Genomic DNA, 15,721 nt, shown 5'->3' on the forward strand with positions numbered 1-15,721 from the left:
AAATATTCCCTGCTATCTTTTTCATGGTATGCAGCAGTAGTCTAGTTCCATTTCAGTTCAAGTGGAGTTCATCTCTCTTCTACATGTTTACTTTGTCCCAAAAAGTTTCCCAGTGCCTAATCAATCTAAACCCCTCTGTATGCTTTCACTGTCTCATCCATGCAGACTCCTAAGCTCATAGCCAGTCCTGTGGCCACAACAGGTAGCATTTCTGAGAAGGCTCTTTTGGCAGTCCCGGACCTAGCCATCTAAATTTGGCCTCCAGGATTGAGCAATCCTATCTCCCAAAGTCAGTGACATCAACATGGCCTCCTCCCCACCCCACACACTTAAGCAATCTATCCTGATAGGCTGAGACAAAAAAAATTATAGCAGCAGAACTACTTTTTCTGGCGTAAGTTTGAAACACGTCATCCATACCAGAACTGATAGATGACTTCCCACCTCGCGGGCCACCTCGGCCCCGACCCCCAGAAACACTGCGTCTTCCTCCTGGTGGACGCCTTCTGCTGTCACGCTGGTGTAGAGCCTCCCTATCTTCATCCCCTGCTAATGACCAGTCACTCAGTTCATCTTTCCTTTCTGATTCTGTTTCAGAGGGATTAGATAGCTCAGAATTTGTTCCTTTAGAAAAAATGAGAACCAAAAGAATAAAAGCATAAAGCAGCAAAATATTCACAAGGATTAGAATCATTTCAAAGCCAACCCACCCACCCCCAAATAATTCAGTTCTTCTATGCATAACAGGCATTTGGGTTTTCTGCTTTACAAGGAGGAAATTACTATTCACTTTCTAACAGAATATACATCTAGTATCAGGACATCTGTTGTACCTGCATCTGTAGCAGGTAGAACTTAATCCAAAATATAGACTAATCGCACTAGATGAGAAGTTCCAATTGCAAACCAAATTAGAAAACAACAGATGCCAAGACAGATCAAAGTATACGAAAATAGTTAAGAGCCAATGTATTTTAAACTCTACTGCTTTTAAGGAATGAGTTCTAGCTGTTTGTGAACTGTGTGATATTGGTCAGTGAAAAAAAATAATTTATGCTCATGAAACAAAGGACACAAAGGATCACCAATAAAAGCCATATATTCTACAGCAGAATGTGATATAGTCTGGATGGCCACAACAGATGCTGTACATCCTTCAGTAAAAGGTGCCCTGACTTGGTCTTTCTGCTAAAGCACAGCCTTTGTTGGCTATACCCCAAGTTATCCTATAATCAATAATTCATATTCTGTAATGCATAATACACCTTGAGATAATGAAACACCAAACCCTATTTGTTATATTTCTTCTTCCACCCCTTCACTCTTTTTTCCTAAAATGTATGCAGTTAATAAGAGAAAATGCAAGTAAAACTTCTAATTAATCATACAGTTTCAAGATCATAATAAAGAACCATTAGAAATTTTCAGAACAAAATACCATTCCAGGTAGCTGCATAACAATGTGACTCATTTACATAACCAAAAATTGGATTTATTATTCAAGATTGGGTTTATTATTCAAGATTCAAGACACTGGGTTATTTGTTTATCCAAACTCCAGTACTATTGTTTTTACATTATGAACAGTCTCTGGTTTTTAGTTGTTAAGGAACCCTATTATTTATTTATAACTTCTCTTAGCAAATTAAGGTAGTTTGATCTATTCAACTATGAATCAACAATGACTAGCAATCTATGAGGAAGGAATTACCAATGCAAATCGGACAATACTCATCAGTACAGTTATAGATCATTATGCTGGGGTGAAAGGTGAGGGCATCCATAGCATTACACAGAGAACTGTATGGAATCATGTAGTAAACAACTGCAGTATTACTAAATAGCCGATCAAACACTCATGAACAGCAGTTGGGACTTGCAGTGAGGTACCATACTAGCCCTCAGAAGATGGACCCAACAGGAAAAGGTTAACTCCACCTCTTCCTGTCAGAAGCCAGGACTAGGACTTCCATAGTCCCTCTCACCTCAGCTACCTATTTTGTTTAGCTAGAAGAAAAAACATTTTGACCATCTTTATATGCATCACCTCATAAAAGCTCAGCACAGCAAGAATAAAATCATAAATGTCACATCCCAAATGTCAGATAATGCCACACTTTCTAGACATCTAGAAGGAACTATAGGGTCCACCTTCTACTGGCCACAAGTCGACAGGAAAGTCCTGGAGAGGACAGCATTCTATAACCCCCTCTGCAAAGTAGATGTCAAAGCAGTTTGTGCAGAGGCAAAGTTATCAATTCTGTAATGCCTGATGAAGTTATCAAGGATGTTATTAAGGATGAATGAAAAAAGAAATTGCCAAAAAACCAAGAAACCAAAGAGAGCAAACCAGCTGTCAGAACAAATGGTAGAAACTGCCAAAAAAAGAGAAGCCAAAGCAAAGAAAGAAAAGATTTAGGAAGGAACTTTACAAAGTATTTCAGAGACCTGTTCAAAAAGACAAGCATTATTACAATGACATCTATAAAGACACGAAAACAGACATGGAAATAAAAGAAAAGTCTTCCAAAAGCTTCCAAAAGTCTTCCAAAAGCTGAACTCAAAAGGTTCCAATCTTGAACTGGTATACTAAAAGATGCCAATGGACAGATAGTAACTGATTCAAAGCTCAGACAAGGATGGTAGGAGTATACTGAAATTCTATGCAGCAGAAATGTCAAAATCCAATATGCTTTAGAAGATACTCCCTATTTACAACAACCTGTAGTACTAAAAGGTGAAGTTAGGTAAGCACTCCAGTAATTACCAAGTTGGAAGGCTACAGGAATTGATGGAATATCAACAGAGATATGGGAAGCACGGAAGAAAAAGCAGTAAAGGTTCTAACCAAACTACGTCAGCAAATCTGGAGAACACACAGTGGCCAACAGATTGAAAGAGGTCAGTCTACATACCAATACCAAAGAAGGGAGACTTAGCAAGGTGTGCAAACTATTGTGCAATTTCCTTATTTTCACATGCTTGCAAAATAATGCTTAGGATCATCCAACACAAATTATAGCATTACATGGAAAGGGAGATGCCCAATGTTCAAGCTGGTTTTAGAAATGGCTGAGGAACAAGAAACATTATTGCTGATGCACACTGGATAATAGAGAAAGTGAAAGACTAAAAATAAGCCAATATGTGCTTTATTAATTAGAGAACGGTGTCCAATTGTATTCCATGTCAAACTGTGGAATGACCTTAAGAAAATGGGAATTCCATTTCTCACTCTTCTCATGCAAAACCTACACACAGGACAGGAAGCTCAAGTTTGGATGGAAACGGATAAAGAGACTGGCTCCAGATCAGCAAAGGAATGAGACAATACATATCTATTCAGTCTATATGCCTAACATAGAGTGAAAGAGACTGGATTGAAGATGAATATGGTTTTAAAAAAGGAGGGAGAGAAATATCAACTGAGCTATGCTGATGATGCTGAAAATACAAATGACCCTGCAAGCTCTAGTAATAAAAGTCAAGAAGTCAAGTGAAAAAACATGGGACTACAGCTAAATATAATGGAACTAATTACAACATGTAAAGCAACCAGCCTTAGAACTGGCAATGATGATACTGCATTTTAGAATCAACTATCAACAGTAAAGGAACCAGTAGTCAAGAAATACACTACAGACTAGCACTAAATAGGGTAGCAGTTAGTGTCTATTTTATAATTTAAATATAGACTGCACCCTGGACCTCACTCATAGATATTAGGTTGTTTCACGAATGTATTTTAACTTTGTCTTAAATTTTATTTCATTTATTATCTATTAGGATAGATTAATATATATATTGACCACCGAGCACTCCGCTTGTACTGGTCTACGACCATAATAAATTGAATTGATTGATTGACTGAAATAGGGTGGCAGTGAAAGCCTTGGAAAAGATATCTAGATACCATGATGCCAAGAAAGATCAAAACTGTGCAGGCAATGGTTTACCCTGTGACATTCTATGGAAGCAAAAGCTGGAGAGAGAGAATATTGAAGCTTTTCAACTTTTGGAGAAGACTCTCCAGAATACCATGGATAGCCAAGAAAACCAACAAACACATCATAGAACAAATCAATCCAGAGTTCTCAGTGAAGGAACAAATGATCAGACATACATGCAAAGACGTAACTCTCTTGAGAAGTCTATAATTCTAAGAAAGGTGGGAGGAAAGACAAGAAAAGGTCAATCAGAAGCAAGTTGGATGGGCTCAAATACAGTGGGCAAGTTGGGGATAGATCATGCTAGAGAAGGTCTGTCTGTGTGGCTGCTAAGAAATGACACCAACTTGATGTCACGTAATCACATCTAGAGGGCACTTAGTTGTAGAAAATTGCATTAAGCAATAAATATTTTCCTTAAATCCATATTCATAATTTTGATACTCTGAAATGTGTAATGCATCAAGAACTCCAAAAAATGAACATATATGGTAAAAAAGCACAACGCTTTTATTATATTCGCTATCAGTGATGACAGGAGCAAAGCAAGAGTTCATCACATATCTTTAAACATACTTACCATATCCAGAGGTGTAATTGGGCCCCCTCCGGCCTCTGCCTCTTCCACTATAGGACCTTGAGCCTTGCACAGAGGAGGGAGTGCTTTCATCAGTGGTATAACCCTTCTCCTTTTCAGGTCCTCTGGTAGATGAAGGTCTAAAACCCATGCCAATCTGACGTAACTGCTCATCAATCTGGAGCCTCTCCATCCGTAGTTGTTCTACCTCCTAATTGACAGTTACGTTAAATATAAACTTAAGTAATGTTCTTATCTGCCCCCAAATTATTTTCACACACATTTGACTTTAGAAAAAAAAATAAGCAGTTTTTAACTGTGTTAACAAACAATGAAGTTCACAGAATTATAGGATGAACAAGCTTTTGATAACTCCCAGTGAGAATCAACGTGACATAATTCATTGGAAATACTGAATATGTTTTTGATGTTTGGTGTACCTTTCTGTCAAACATTTCCCAAATTTTACTTGTAGCTATCTATATTTCCATATCTAAGACAGATTTCCATCAGTCCTTTGCAGAAGATGTCAGTTATGTATCAGCCAGATTTGTTTGAATCAACTTTTTTAAATTACCAGAATAAAACTCTTTGGAGTTAAACTACTGTGTAGTCCTATGATACAGTTATGTAATTACAAAATGAAAAAGTTTGGAAAGTAGCAATTAGGCTGAAAAAGGTCAGGCTTTTATATAGGGGCTGGGGAATACAGTGAAAAGATGAGAAACATACATAAAAATAAAGAATTGCAACAGCAATGATGGCGATATAACAAGGTTAAAATTGAATCTAAAAATTCTGCCCACATGTACTGGAAGACATAAGATGATTATTATCTACAAATCATGTTTGTAGAATGAACACAATATAAAAATATATGATTAAAAAAAACCAAAATAAAGATAAATTAGTTTAATACCACACGTAAAATTGACAAAATATCCACAACTCTGCAGACACAAATATATGCAAGACTTCAAGAAAGGGCAGTTAAAAATTACATCACGCAATGCTTACCTTTAAGTAGGCAATATGGTATTCAAGAAGTACTTGGACATTCCCTATGCTTTCTTTAGTACCCACAAAGACAAATGGAACCATTCCCTATAATGATAAAATATGTTTTTCAAATATACATTAACTAAATCACAAATACTTCCTTTAACTGTGTGTGTGCGCATCTGTACGCACACCAACCCAAACGATTTTAATAAAGCTAACATGCAACTGTGTGCTAAACTGCATCTGTTTTATTTTATTCATGATTATGATTCCAGAGCAGTCTCAACAATCTTCTAGCATGGGTTTTTATCCTATTTATAAGCTTGGTCTATTTGTATGTCATGTATATAATTTAGTTTAGATAAAGAGCCAGTTCTTAGCCTTGCTTTGTGTGCATTTTACAAACAAGTAAATCTTATAGACTAACCTGAATTCTCAAGAGAGCCTAAACTGAATCTGAGGCTAAAACTAATTTGCCTGGAATTATTAAATCTGTAGAAAACTGAACAACAGAACCCACATTTTGACTTTTGAAACTGACTTTTAGAAGAATTAGCTCATTAATGGCCAACCCACAAGTAGCAGAGTCCATAACTGATCTATGCAGTTACTTGATCAAGAATAAGCTGATGCCAAGGTTTCATCTGTAATCAACTCAATTAGTGAGGACCCTCTGCATTCTGCCAGAGATGCTGAAGTGCTGGTGAAGTTATTTGGACATGCTTTAGGCAAGATAGACAGAGTTCATATAGACATCAGCCAACACTTGCTGCTATAACATCACTAGACTAAAGAAGTGAGTGCAATCCAGAGCGCAGAGTATTGTCCTATGACTGCACACTGCAAGTGACTATGCTTCAGTGAAGAGCACAGTCCTTCAAAATACCAATTCAGAACCATATGCATCTGAGCTATCTAAGGGCACTCTGTTTCCTACAGTATCTTTCTATAGTCACCAGGTTAGTCACTGTGGAAAACATAATGCCGGAGTAAGGCTTGTGCCCAACTGAGCATTACTGATGCAGCACATTAAAGAAATAATGAGATTTCACAACTAACAATACAGCTATTCAAGTACATATTCATTGATTTATATCCTGCCTTTCCTCCAAGAGCTCAAGGTGGCATACACAGCATACCCTTCCACAATTTTCCCACGAACAAAATCCCTGTATCATTGTTGGGCTCAGAAATAATGACTGATCCTGAGTCACCCAACAAACTTTCATAGCCTAGAGTGGCCTTGTCCTCAGGTCCCCCTTTAACTGCTATACTACACATGGCACATTCATTGCCAGAGGGAGGGGAAAAAAAGAAACTAAAATCATACATCTTCTCTGGGTAGTTTATTCTCGTTGTCTCCTTCGATTCTCACTCGCACAACTCCAGACTTGTCCACAATCTCTTGAATGACTTTGCCATTTTTACCAATCACTTTCCCTTTAACAAATAAAGATATTTAAATTTTGGATTACCATTTTGACTATTTTCTCAAGTAAGTCATCAACAAGAAAAGCAATTATAAAAATTATTTATAAAAATTTAAGGGTGATGTCCAATTCAGCTCTCCTGCTGATGGAGCTACTTCTATGACTAGAACAAGGAGAAGGGCAACTCCCACTTCCCCATCAGGCCCTGCTGTGCCCTCAGGATGGTTGGGGGACCCTCCGCAGATGTGGGTGTGTGTCAGGGGTCCTGCTCTAACTGAAAACCTTTTATTTCACCCAAAGTATTTGCAGCTGGTAATGATAAATACCAACTGCTATAGTGTAGATTGCTTAGATTCCACTAGGATTGAGGCACTGCATAAACTGCATAAATAATGAATACTCTTAAAAGCAGATACATTGTACAATTATTTATGTGCTGCAGAACCTCACTTTAGTAGCTTGGAAGGGACCTAAATATCAGTTGCACACATTTAATATTTATATTACATGTACAGCTTACAAAATAAACTCAATGCAGTTTATAAAATTCGTAAAATATGTAACCAAGCTTCTAACAATGAAGTTATTCTGTGTGTATCTAACAGGCATTCATTCACAGTTTGCGTGTTATCAAGCTAACAACATATTTTTCCACAGATTAACAAGTGAATACAATACATCTTGGATAGGATAGGATAGGATAGGATAGGATAGGATAGGATAGGATAGGATAGGATAGGAAAGGAAAGGAAAGGAAAGGAAAGGAAAGGAAAGTTAGTTGAAGGGGGCATTTAGGTTATCAAGTCTAACCTCTTACTCATAAAGGAATATGTTTTATACTGTAACTCCTCTCCAGACATGAGTAGAAGGGAATTTCAACCATGGAAAATTCATTACTTCAAGAATGTAGGTGTTTCCAACCACAAGATATACTGATAATGTTAAATATACTTCCCTAGGTAATGCAAGAAATAGAATCCCTTTCCTTAGTGAAGATAACAAGAGACTGGAATATAAAATTTTCATCAGAAAACTAAGTACAGTAAATCCTACAAACCAGAAGTACTTTGTGATGTTGAAGGTGGTCCAGCCCTGAAAAGGACTTATTTCATCTGAACAACATGTCTGGAACCACTGAACTGGCCTTGGAGCAACACAATCCAGGGGAAACTGAACATTTCACATCTACACATTCCGATTTTTCACTTTCAGATACTATGTGGAATTTCTGTTCTCTTTAAGACTTTGAAAGGTTATTTCATTTATTATATCCTTTCTGGTTGTTGCAGTATGTTTTTTGACTTTTATTTTGTTGCTTTTAATTATCACATCACTGTTATTTAATATTCATGCTATGATTACTATGCAGCAGATAAGCCACCACATGAAAGATCATTCTCAATTTGAGTATTTTTTCAGGAGAGATCAAAGCAAAAAGCAAGCAAGGTTTCACTAAGGAGATAATATTCCATTCTCCACATTCCACCCATTTTACCTCAGCTCAAGATAACTTAAAAGGATCATGAGCAAAATAAGAAAAAAATTAAGTCAAAATTGTAGACTAAATAAGCAGACATAAGAGGGACTCTCTGTGGACAAGGTACTTGCACATGTTCAGTCTACCGCTTGCCTGCTTGACCCTTGCCCTTCTTGCCTTATCAAATCTAATAAGAAGGGGCTGTCTACTTGGGACCAGGAGGTCATAAATAACTCACTGAGAGAGGGAGCAGTCCTAGGCTCTTTAAAAAAGACAATGATCAAGATGCTTCTGGGGAAACCAAATCTGGACTCAGAGGATGAAATACAGGTGAGTGGCCAGTATTTCCTTCCTAGGTGAAGTGCCTGAGTGGGTAGTGGACAAGCTATCAGAGCTGGGACATAGGGACACTGTACCATGGTAGTAGCACTCCTACTGGGATGGCCAGTTCCAGAAAGTGGTGCTGGAGGATTACTCTTCTGCCTCATGGCAGTTGGGTTATGGAGTCCCTCAGGATTCCATTTTATCTCCTTTGCTCCTTAACATCTATATGAAATGGCTGGGAGTAGTCATCTGGGGATGTGGACTGGAACGCCATCTTCATGCAGATGACTCCCAGCTCTAACTCTCCTTTTAATCTAACACAACTGAGACAGCTAGTGCTTTAAAGCAGTGCTTGGGCAGGGTAATGAACTGGATGAGGGCCAATAAACAGACTCAATCCAGACAAGTCAGAAATACTGTTTGTGGGCAGTGCCCTGCCTGTCCTGGAAGGGTCCACACTCATCCTAAAGAAGTTGGCTCATTGTTTGGGGCTGCTCCTGGATTTATCACTAGAGCCACAGGACTCTTCACCAAAGAAAGTGTGGTAGGATGGCATGTGAAACGTTACGATGTACAGTGCACACTGAAACAGTGAACATGACAAGGAGAGCTTTTCCATGGCAGCATCCCATTTATAGTATTCCTTCCCCAGCACCAGGTGAAGACCTTCCCAGGCTTTTTAATTGGCTTTTCATTCATGACACCCTGTAGCCACCTAGTGTATATGGTGTTTCTATTTTATTTTTATCATATATGTTTCAATTCAGATTGTACCTTTTGGTGTGTTTTATTGCAAATCTCCCAGAGAGCTTCACTATTGGGCAGTTTAATTTTTTAATGCATCTTTATAATATAATAAATATAATATATATAATATATAATATAATATAATATATTAGTATTTTTGCTACTAGTTCAGACTGAAATAGATTGGCAGGGAGCATGGGGAAACACCTGTTTCAGTTCCTCAACACAGAAATTGCCTCTTCCAAAATGTTCTGTATCTTAAAACTAGTTGCATGACATGAAAATATAAAGCAGCTTTATATGTATGACATGAAAGGGGATGCGAAGGTAGAGGAAAAAGTTTTTTCATGTTGAAATCTTTCCCTGCTACTGTTCAAGTGTGCAGATTTTATTACGTACCCACAAGACTCCTAGGGACCTGAATAAAGTCCTCCACAAATTCCAAATAGCTTCTAGCTTTTTTTACTGCCTCAGCACTCTGGTAATAAACAGAACAGAATGCATTAAACATTAACAGTTAAAACTCTGTTTTAGAGAACAAGTATTTCCATATAAAATGAGAAAAGACTACATATAGTCTCTCTTGCAGCTAGAAAATGCAAGTATCTATACCTGATGAATTAAAAATAATGGCTATCAGACAGGTGCTTAAACACAAGACTACAATATATCCTCACGAATTGGTGCCTACACTTTACACAACTATTTAAAAGTATGTTTTTATATATGATACCCTTTTGTCACCCATCTAAAGCCTTCTCAGCCTGTGAAGGAGCTTGATTATTCTTTAATCATCCTTAATTAACCAGCACTCCTGCAACAGAACCAAATATGCAGCTGAATGACCTTCACCATCTAGTCCTTCAGACTATATAATTGTAGAAGAAACATCATAATAATACAATATAATGAATGAAGGCAAGCCTACTTGAATCTCCCCAAATCAGGGATTATCCTAATCGACTGTGTGGCTTTGTATCATAGCATGAAGACCAACTGTTACATTATGAAGATGAAGTGACTACAGAGAAGATGCATTAGCATATCTTGGCTACATGATCACACTGCTGCATACTTATAGGTAAAAATAGCCACTGGTTATAATTTCTCACTAAAATCCCAAAGACAGTTGAGGTTTTTATTTGACTATTTCTTACAGAAGAGTATAAAAGTGTAAATACAAATACATTTACTTTTTTCCTTTTATTTTAGATTTGTAGTATGTCATTACTTTGAATGGAATGCTGTGAAATGTATTCATCAAAATCGGGGGGGGGGGCAAACTAAATATCTACAGCTAATGTAATTCTTCTTGAGACATGTCTGCATGTTCCCTTTCTGCCCCATTGCGTATTAACAGTGTGATCTCTGGGAGTCTCTGTAGCCGCAATCAAACCTTTATTGGCAAATGCAGCCTTAGGGTCTCAATTGTAGATCTCTGTTTTCAACAGTCTCAAACACTCCCTTCATACTTCTTCCCATTCTTCCTTATATACACACTTTCCCATTCATTACTAGTCTTCCTGGAAGGAATGGGGCATCTGGTGAGGCAGGTTCATTAGGCCTTTATTCAACCCTTAAATGAGAAGCATTATTCATCAGGTATACCATAACAATATTTTCTGACAAACTGGGATTATTCTACCAGCTACCGCTAGGAATCAAACCCCAACATGGAGATATTGTTCCCTAATCCAAGCACAGTTAAGGGAGGTTTGGGAGAGCTTTACACAGATGCATTTAAAACTGTTAAATTGCGTACAACTTAATCAACAGGGACCTCTGAAGAAGATCACAAGTAAAAAGAGCAGCGCTATATTCTATATTGCATTCCCTTCTACCAAATGCCTCATATCTGCATATGATACTGGGATTAAAATACTAGAATTTGTGCATTCCTTTCACTCTACATTCAGACAAAAGCTTAAAGAAATCATAGTTCGCCAACTTGAAAATATGACTCTTCTGTGTTCTCTTTTACCTCTCCATAGATCCTGAAAGTTCCAGTATCTTCTTCAAGTTCAATTGCAGTAACTCCTGGAACTTTCCTGGCTTGCTGTATATTGCTACCATGTGTTCCTATTGCAAGTCCCATTAAGTCTTCTCGGACAACAAATTCTTCATGAAATGCTGCTGCAAGCTGTTTTGTGCACTAGGGAGAAAGAAAAATAATGTGTTTATTAATAAAAACTTCAAGCAAGAACACTGTTTCAGTGTCTAAACCAGAAGCGTAATTAAGAAAAAGAACAGCTGAGAACCACTCACTTCTAAATGTTTTGTGGCTTCTTCATTTCTTGACATGAGCATTAACTTGGTTCGAATGCTGCGCAAATGCATGTCACTGAGTATGCCCACTCTTTTTACTGTTGCCTCGCTGGCAGACTGAAAAAAAGTGATCTATAAGGATCTTCATTTTACAGACAATGAATTAAAGAACAACCAGTTATTTTACCTATCACTGATTCATTTCTAGTTTAGAAAACACTGCAATAAGAGAATAAACCAAGTTGATATGCTAGTTTTTTTCTATTCAAATCTGCAGTATTTATTTGTATTAGTCTATTAGGACAGTGAGATCCATACTGTTATTAGAGGGCAAACAGAGCATGCTGAATTACTTCGCTCAATGCTGCCTGATATGCTTTCAGCATAAAGCCATATTCAGATGCAACATTTGTGGCACTAAAAGTGACCCCAAATAATGCAAGCTCTTTGCTGTAGGTCCAATTTTGCTATTTGACCCAATTGGCAAAGGTTGCCAGCCCCAAATGGTACAACTTGGAATACAGCTTGTATGAGATCTTATCTGCAACTCTCCAATCTGCATTCTCTAAAGAATATTTTCCTTTCTGAAGTAGAAAGCTTACAATAATAGCTTTTAATACTGGTTACTTTTCTGTACATAGCCAGACCCAATATATCAAGTTGGTAACATAACATTAGCAGAAAAATGATTTGCTTACTGATGGGGTGGGGGGGGAGGAATAAACTTCATCTTACCAGAACTACTAATTGAGCTGTTTCAGCCTGGTAAAATATTCTGCAGGCTCCTACAGCTTTCTTAAAATCCTTGTGAGCACTTTCATTAGCACACCTAGAAAATTAATGTATGAATTAATTAATTCATTTTGTAGGATGACCAACAAGACTTGCAGTTGGAGAAACTGAAAATACTGAAAATGCTTTAAGGCACAGCCAGAAAAGAACTTTTAATAAGCTCATTTGTATTTATTGAGAAAAGAACTGAAAACTTACACCAAATTATTCCCAAGAGAAGAAAGAAGAAAACAAAACATTTCAATGTGAAGCATTGATTTAACAGACCAATTATCCCCAATTGTCCATTAAATCAGAGTGTACAACATTTGAGGGAACATTACTACACAAATGATACGAATATGAATCACTGAGATGTTTTTATACAAATGATGCAAATGCAGTAAGAATTTTATCTGCTGTATCTGAAGTCCACTAAATCAAGCTTTCACTTTTCACCTGCTGCATCTGAAGTTCCGCTAAATCAAGGTTTCACTTTTCAGATTTATACAAACTGAGAATAATTTTCTTGAATATACAGGAAGTCCTTGCTTAACAACCCTAACTGGGATCAGCAGCTGGGATCTGACAAGACTACTGTACTCAGTTTCACATCTTCCACTTGTATTTGCCTCCTAACCACTCCCCCACCCTTTGGAATGCTCAAGTGCCTGCTTATGGTTTTGTACACATCAAAACCAATGTAATCACACCAGGAGTGGGAGCCATGGGTACACTGCGCAAACAGCTTACAGTACTCTCTTGAAATCCCTTCTCCAATCTCTCCACTCTGCAGGGGGAGAGGGAGAGAAAAGAAACAAGTGGTTTCTGTAGGCAATCTCTCCTTTGCCTGACCCTTTCCCGCTGCCAGAGCGATTGCACTACTCTCACTGTGTAAAAGAGCAAACAGCTTACTCTCTTGAAATCTCCTCCTCCCAATCTCCCAACTTCCCCATTCTGCGGGTGAGAGGGGAAGGGTCAGGCAAAGGAGAGATCACCTACAGAAATTGCTTGCTTTTTTCCTTCCCCCCACCCCCCCCACCCCACAGAGCGGAGAGATTGGAGAAGGGATTTCAAGAGAGTACTGTAAGCTGTTTGGATAGCACAGTCGCAGTTCTCAGCCCTGGGCTGCCGGCGCAATTGCGTTGCTTTTGACGTGTAGGAAAAAACCACAGGTCAGGCACAGGACATGTACGGACCGTAATGGCAATCGTTTGACTGAGGGACACTGCAAAGGTCATAAATGGCCATAAAGTTATTTTTTCAGAACCCTTGTACCTTTGAATGGTCGCTGAACAAATGGTCAGTAAGCGAGGTCTACCTGTGTATCTACTTTTATGCCATAAAACTATAACCTTGATAGTGATGAATTATTATTTCACACCTAACTATAAAGCCCATCTTAAAATGTCTGATGCCATTATGAAAAATGACACAATTCCCAACCTTAGATACTAAAATTCATGTGTCTGGTGACTTAACCTTACTGAATTAAAAAAAAAAATCTTCCAAATCAACATCGTATGATCCCCTGTAACTGGGACTCCCTCCTTTTTTACCTCAATACCTTTCGGCAATCCCTGTCTTCTGCCACCTGTTCAAAACTAATCATCGGCCTTTGTACTGCGTATGCCATGCGCTCCTTCCCATGGGTGAGAAGACCTTACTTCCTGGTTGACTCTCCTATGTTTGTCACAATATGTTATTACTGTAACACTTGAATGAAAAGACCTTCCAGAATTGTGAGTGCCAGCTCAAAAAGAGGAGAGGACTCCCATGTTAGTTTGCAAAGAGATGTGGCTTCAATCTCCCATTAGTCAGACAGTCTTCAAATTCTACCATCACATTTAATTTATCCTATGAAAGTAAATTCTTAATAGATATAAAATTCTGATATAAAGACATTTTAGAGTAGTATACTTACGCATCTCTCAGATCATCTGGAACATCTACTGCACACCTGAAGAACGTGTTCTTGTTCACGGGTTTATTCTGATTCACAGGCCGAAGTCGTTCAAATGTGACTATTTCGTTGTACGTGGCATCACACGCAGCATACTCAATGACATAAAACTGAGAGAGGATTATTCTTCTTAGTTTTTAAAAATATGTAAAGTTAAGAATATAATGCAGAAACGTTCAGAATATTTACTTTTCCCTCATCACACATTTGTACCCAATGTCAACTATATATTAATTACGTTTTATCATCCCCTTCAGAGCTCAAGAATGTCAGGTATCTTATCTTTCCTACTCTCCATTTTCTCCACATAACTGCTCTGTGAGGTAGGGTTACAGAGTGTGACATGCCCTTCCAGGCCCTATTATGATATTCTAAATAGTGCAACACAGTCATATAGCATCCAGACATTGACTAAGTCATATTTTCCCTAAGAAATACAGTAGGTCACATGACATCGAACAGCTACAGCCTCAGAAAACGAAGCATCTGGGATAACTTTCATTTCAGGCCTGTTTTTCCTTCAGCTCATCCATTCCACAGGCAACTAAGCTTCAGCAACTTTACCCTTAGAAGACTCAGTCTATTTCAAATTTTTCGTTCAAGTTTGGATGATAGCAGCAAGTTACTAAATATACACAGTTTAACTTCCAAGTGGTTCTTCTCTATCCAAATACTTCACAAAAAAATGAATGCTCCCTTTAGATGGCTCTCCCTCGTGACGCAGTTCCACTGCTGCTTACCTCCCCTTTCATCATTCGAACCTTGGCCAGCCACCAGCCACAAGGTTCTTGGTCATTTGCTCTTGAGTAAACCTGAAAGTAAATAATACAGCCTTTAAACCACTGTGATTTGAACTTCAGCCTGAGTATGAAACCAGTTTTAAAATTTTATTTAATAATTAGATTTATTCCATAATTGTTAATCATAGTTCCCAAGATCAGACAACAAGATAAATTACAGTTAATTGATCATTTTCCATTTCTTTGCTCTCGCAGTAGAGGGGCTGTACCTAGGTTGAAAGGTTGTTCACTTCTCTATGCTGAGATGTAATTGCCCCAAAGTAGTAGTTTTTGTACAAATCAGTATTATGGAGCATCAAAACATCTTAACCAAGAAAAGCTTCTTAAATTTAAAGGTTATTAGGGCAGTTAGTTAGCCTTTTTAAACAAAAAGCCCCTGTTCCTTATCTCAGGCAGCAGTTAAGTAAAGCACATCGCT

The 15,721-nt window shown here is 37.9% G+C and overlaps 1 protein-coding gene across 3 annotated transcripts in view; it reads right to left on the reverse strand.

Annotated features, from left to right (window-relative positions):
- Nucleotides 1-15,721, reverse strand: part of FXR1 (FMR1 autosomal homolog 1) — a 44,911-nt gene that overhangs the window by 6,232 nt on the left and 22,958 nt on the right. For 2 of the 3 annotated variants that reach the window (XM_063306403.1, XM_063306405.1), the window contains exons 4-13: nt 15,244-15,315; nt 14,465-14,613; nt 12,505-12,598; nt 11,770-11,886; nt 11,486-11,656; nt 9,904-9,982; nt 6,857-6,966; nt 5,542-5,628; nt 4,528-4,735; nt 421-624 (exon numbers count right to left, since the gene is read on the reverse strand). In XM_063306403.1, coding sequence (XP_063162473.1) covers nt 421-624; nt 4,528-4,735; nt 5,542-5,628; nt 6,857-6,966; nt 9,904-9,982; nt 11,486-11,656; nt 11,770-11,886; nt 12,505-12,598; nt 14,465-14,613; nt 15,244-15,315 — 1,291 coding nt within the window. The remainder of the gene's footprint in view (nt 1-420; nt 625-4,527; nt 4,736-5,541; nt 5,629-6,856; nt 6,967-9,903; nt 9,983-11,485; nt 11,657-11,769; nt 11,887-12,504; nt 12,599-14,464; nt 14,614-15,243; nt 15,316-15,721) is intronic. The other variant, XM_063306404.1, reaches the window with a different exon arrangement.

The sequence above is a fragment of the Candoia aspera genome, chromosome 6 (assembly GCF_035149785.1).
Source record: "Candoia aspera isolate rCanAsp1 chromosome 6, rCanAsp1.hap2, whole genome shotgun sequence".
NCBI classification, from domain to species: domain Eukaryota; kingdom Metazoa; phylum Chordata; class Lepidosauria; order Squamata; family Boidae; genus Candoia; species Candoia aspera.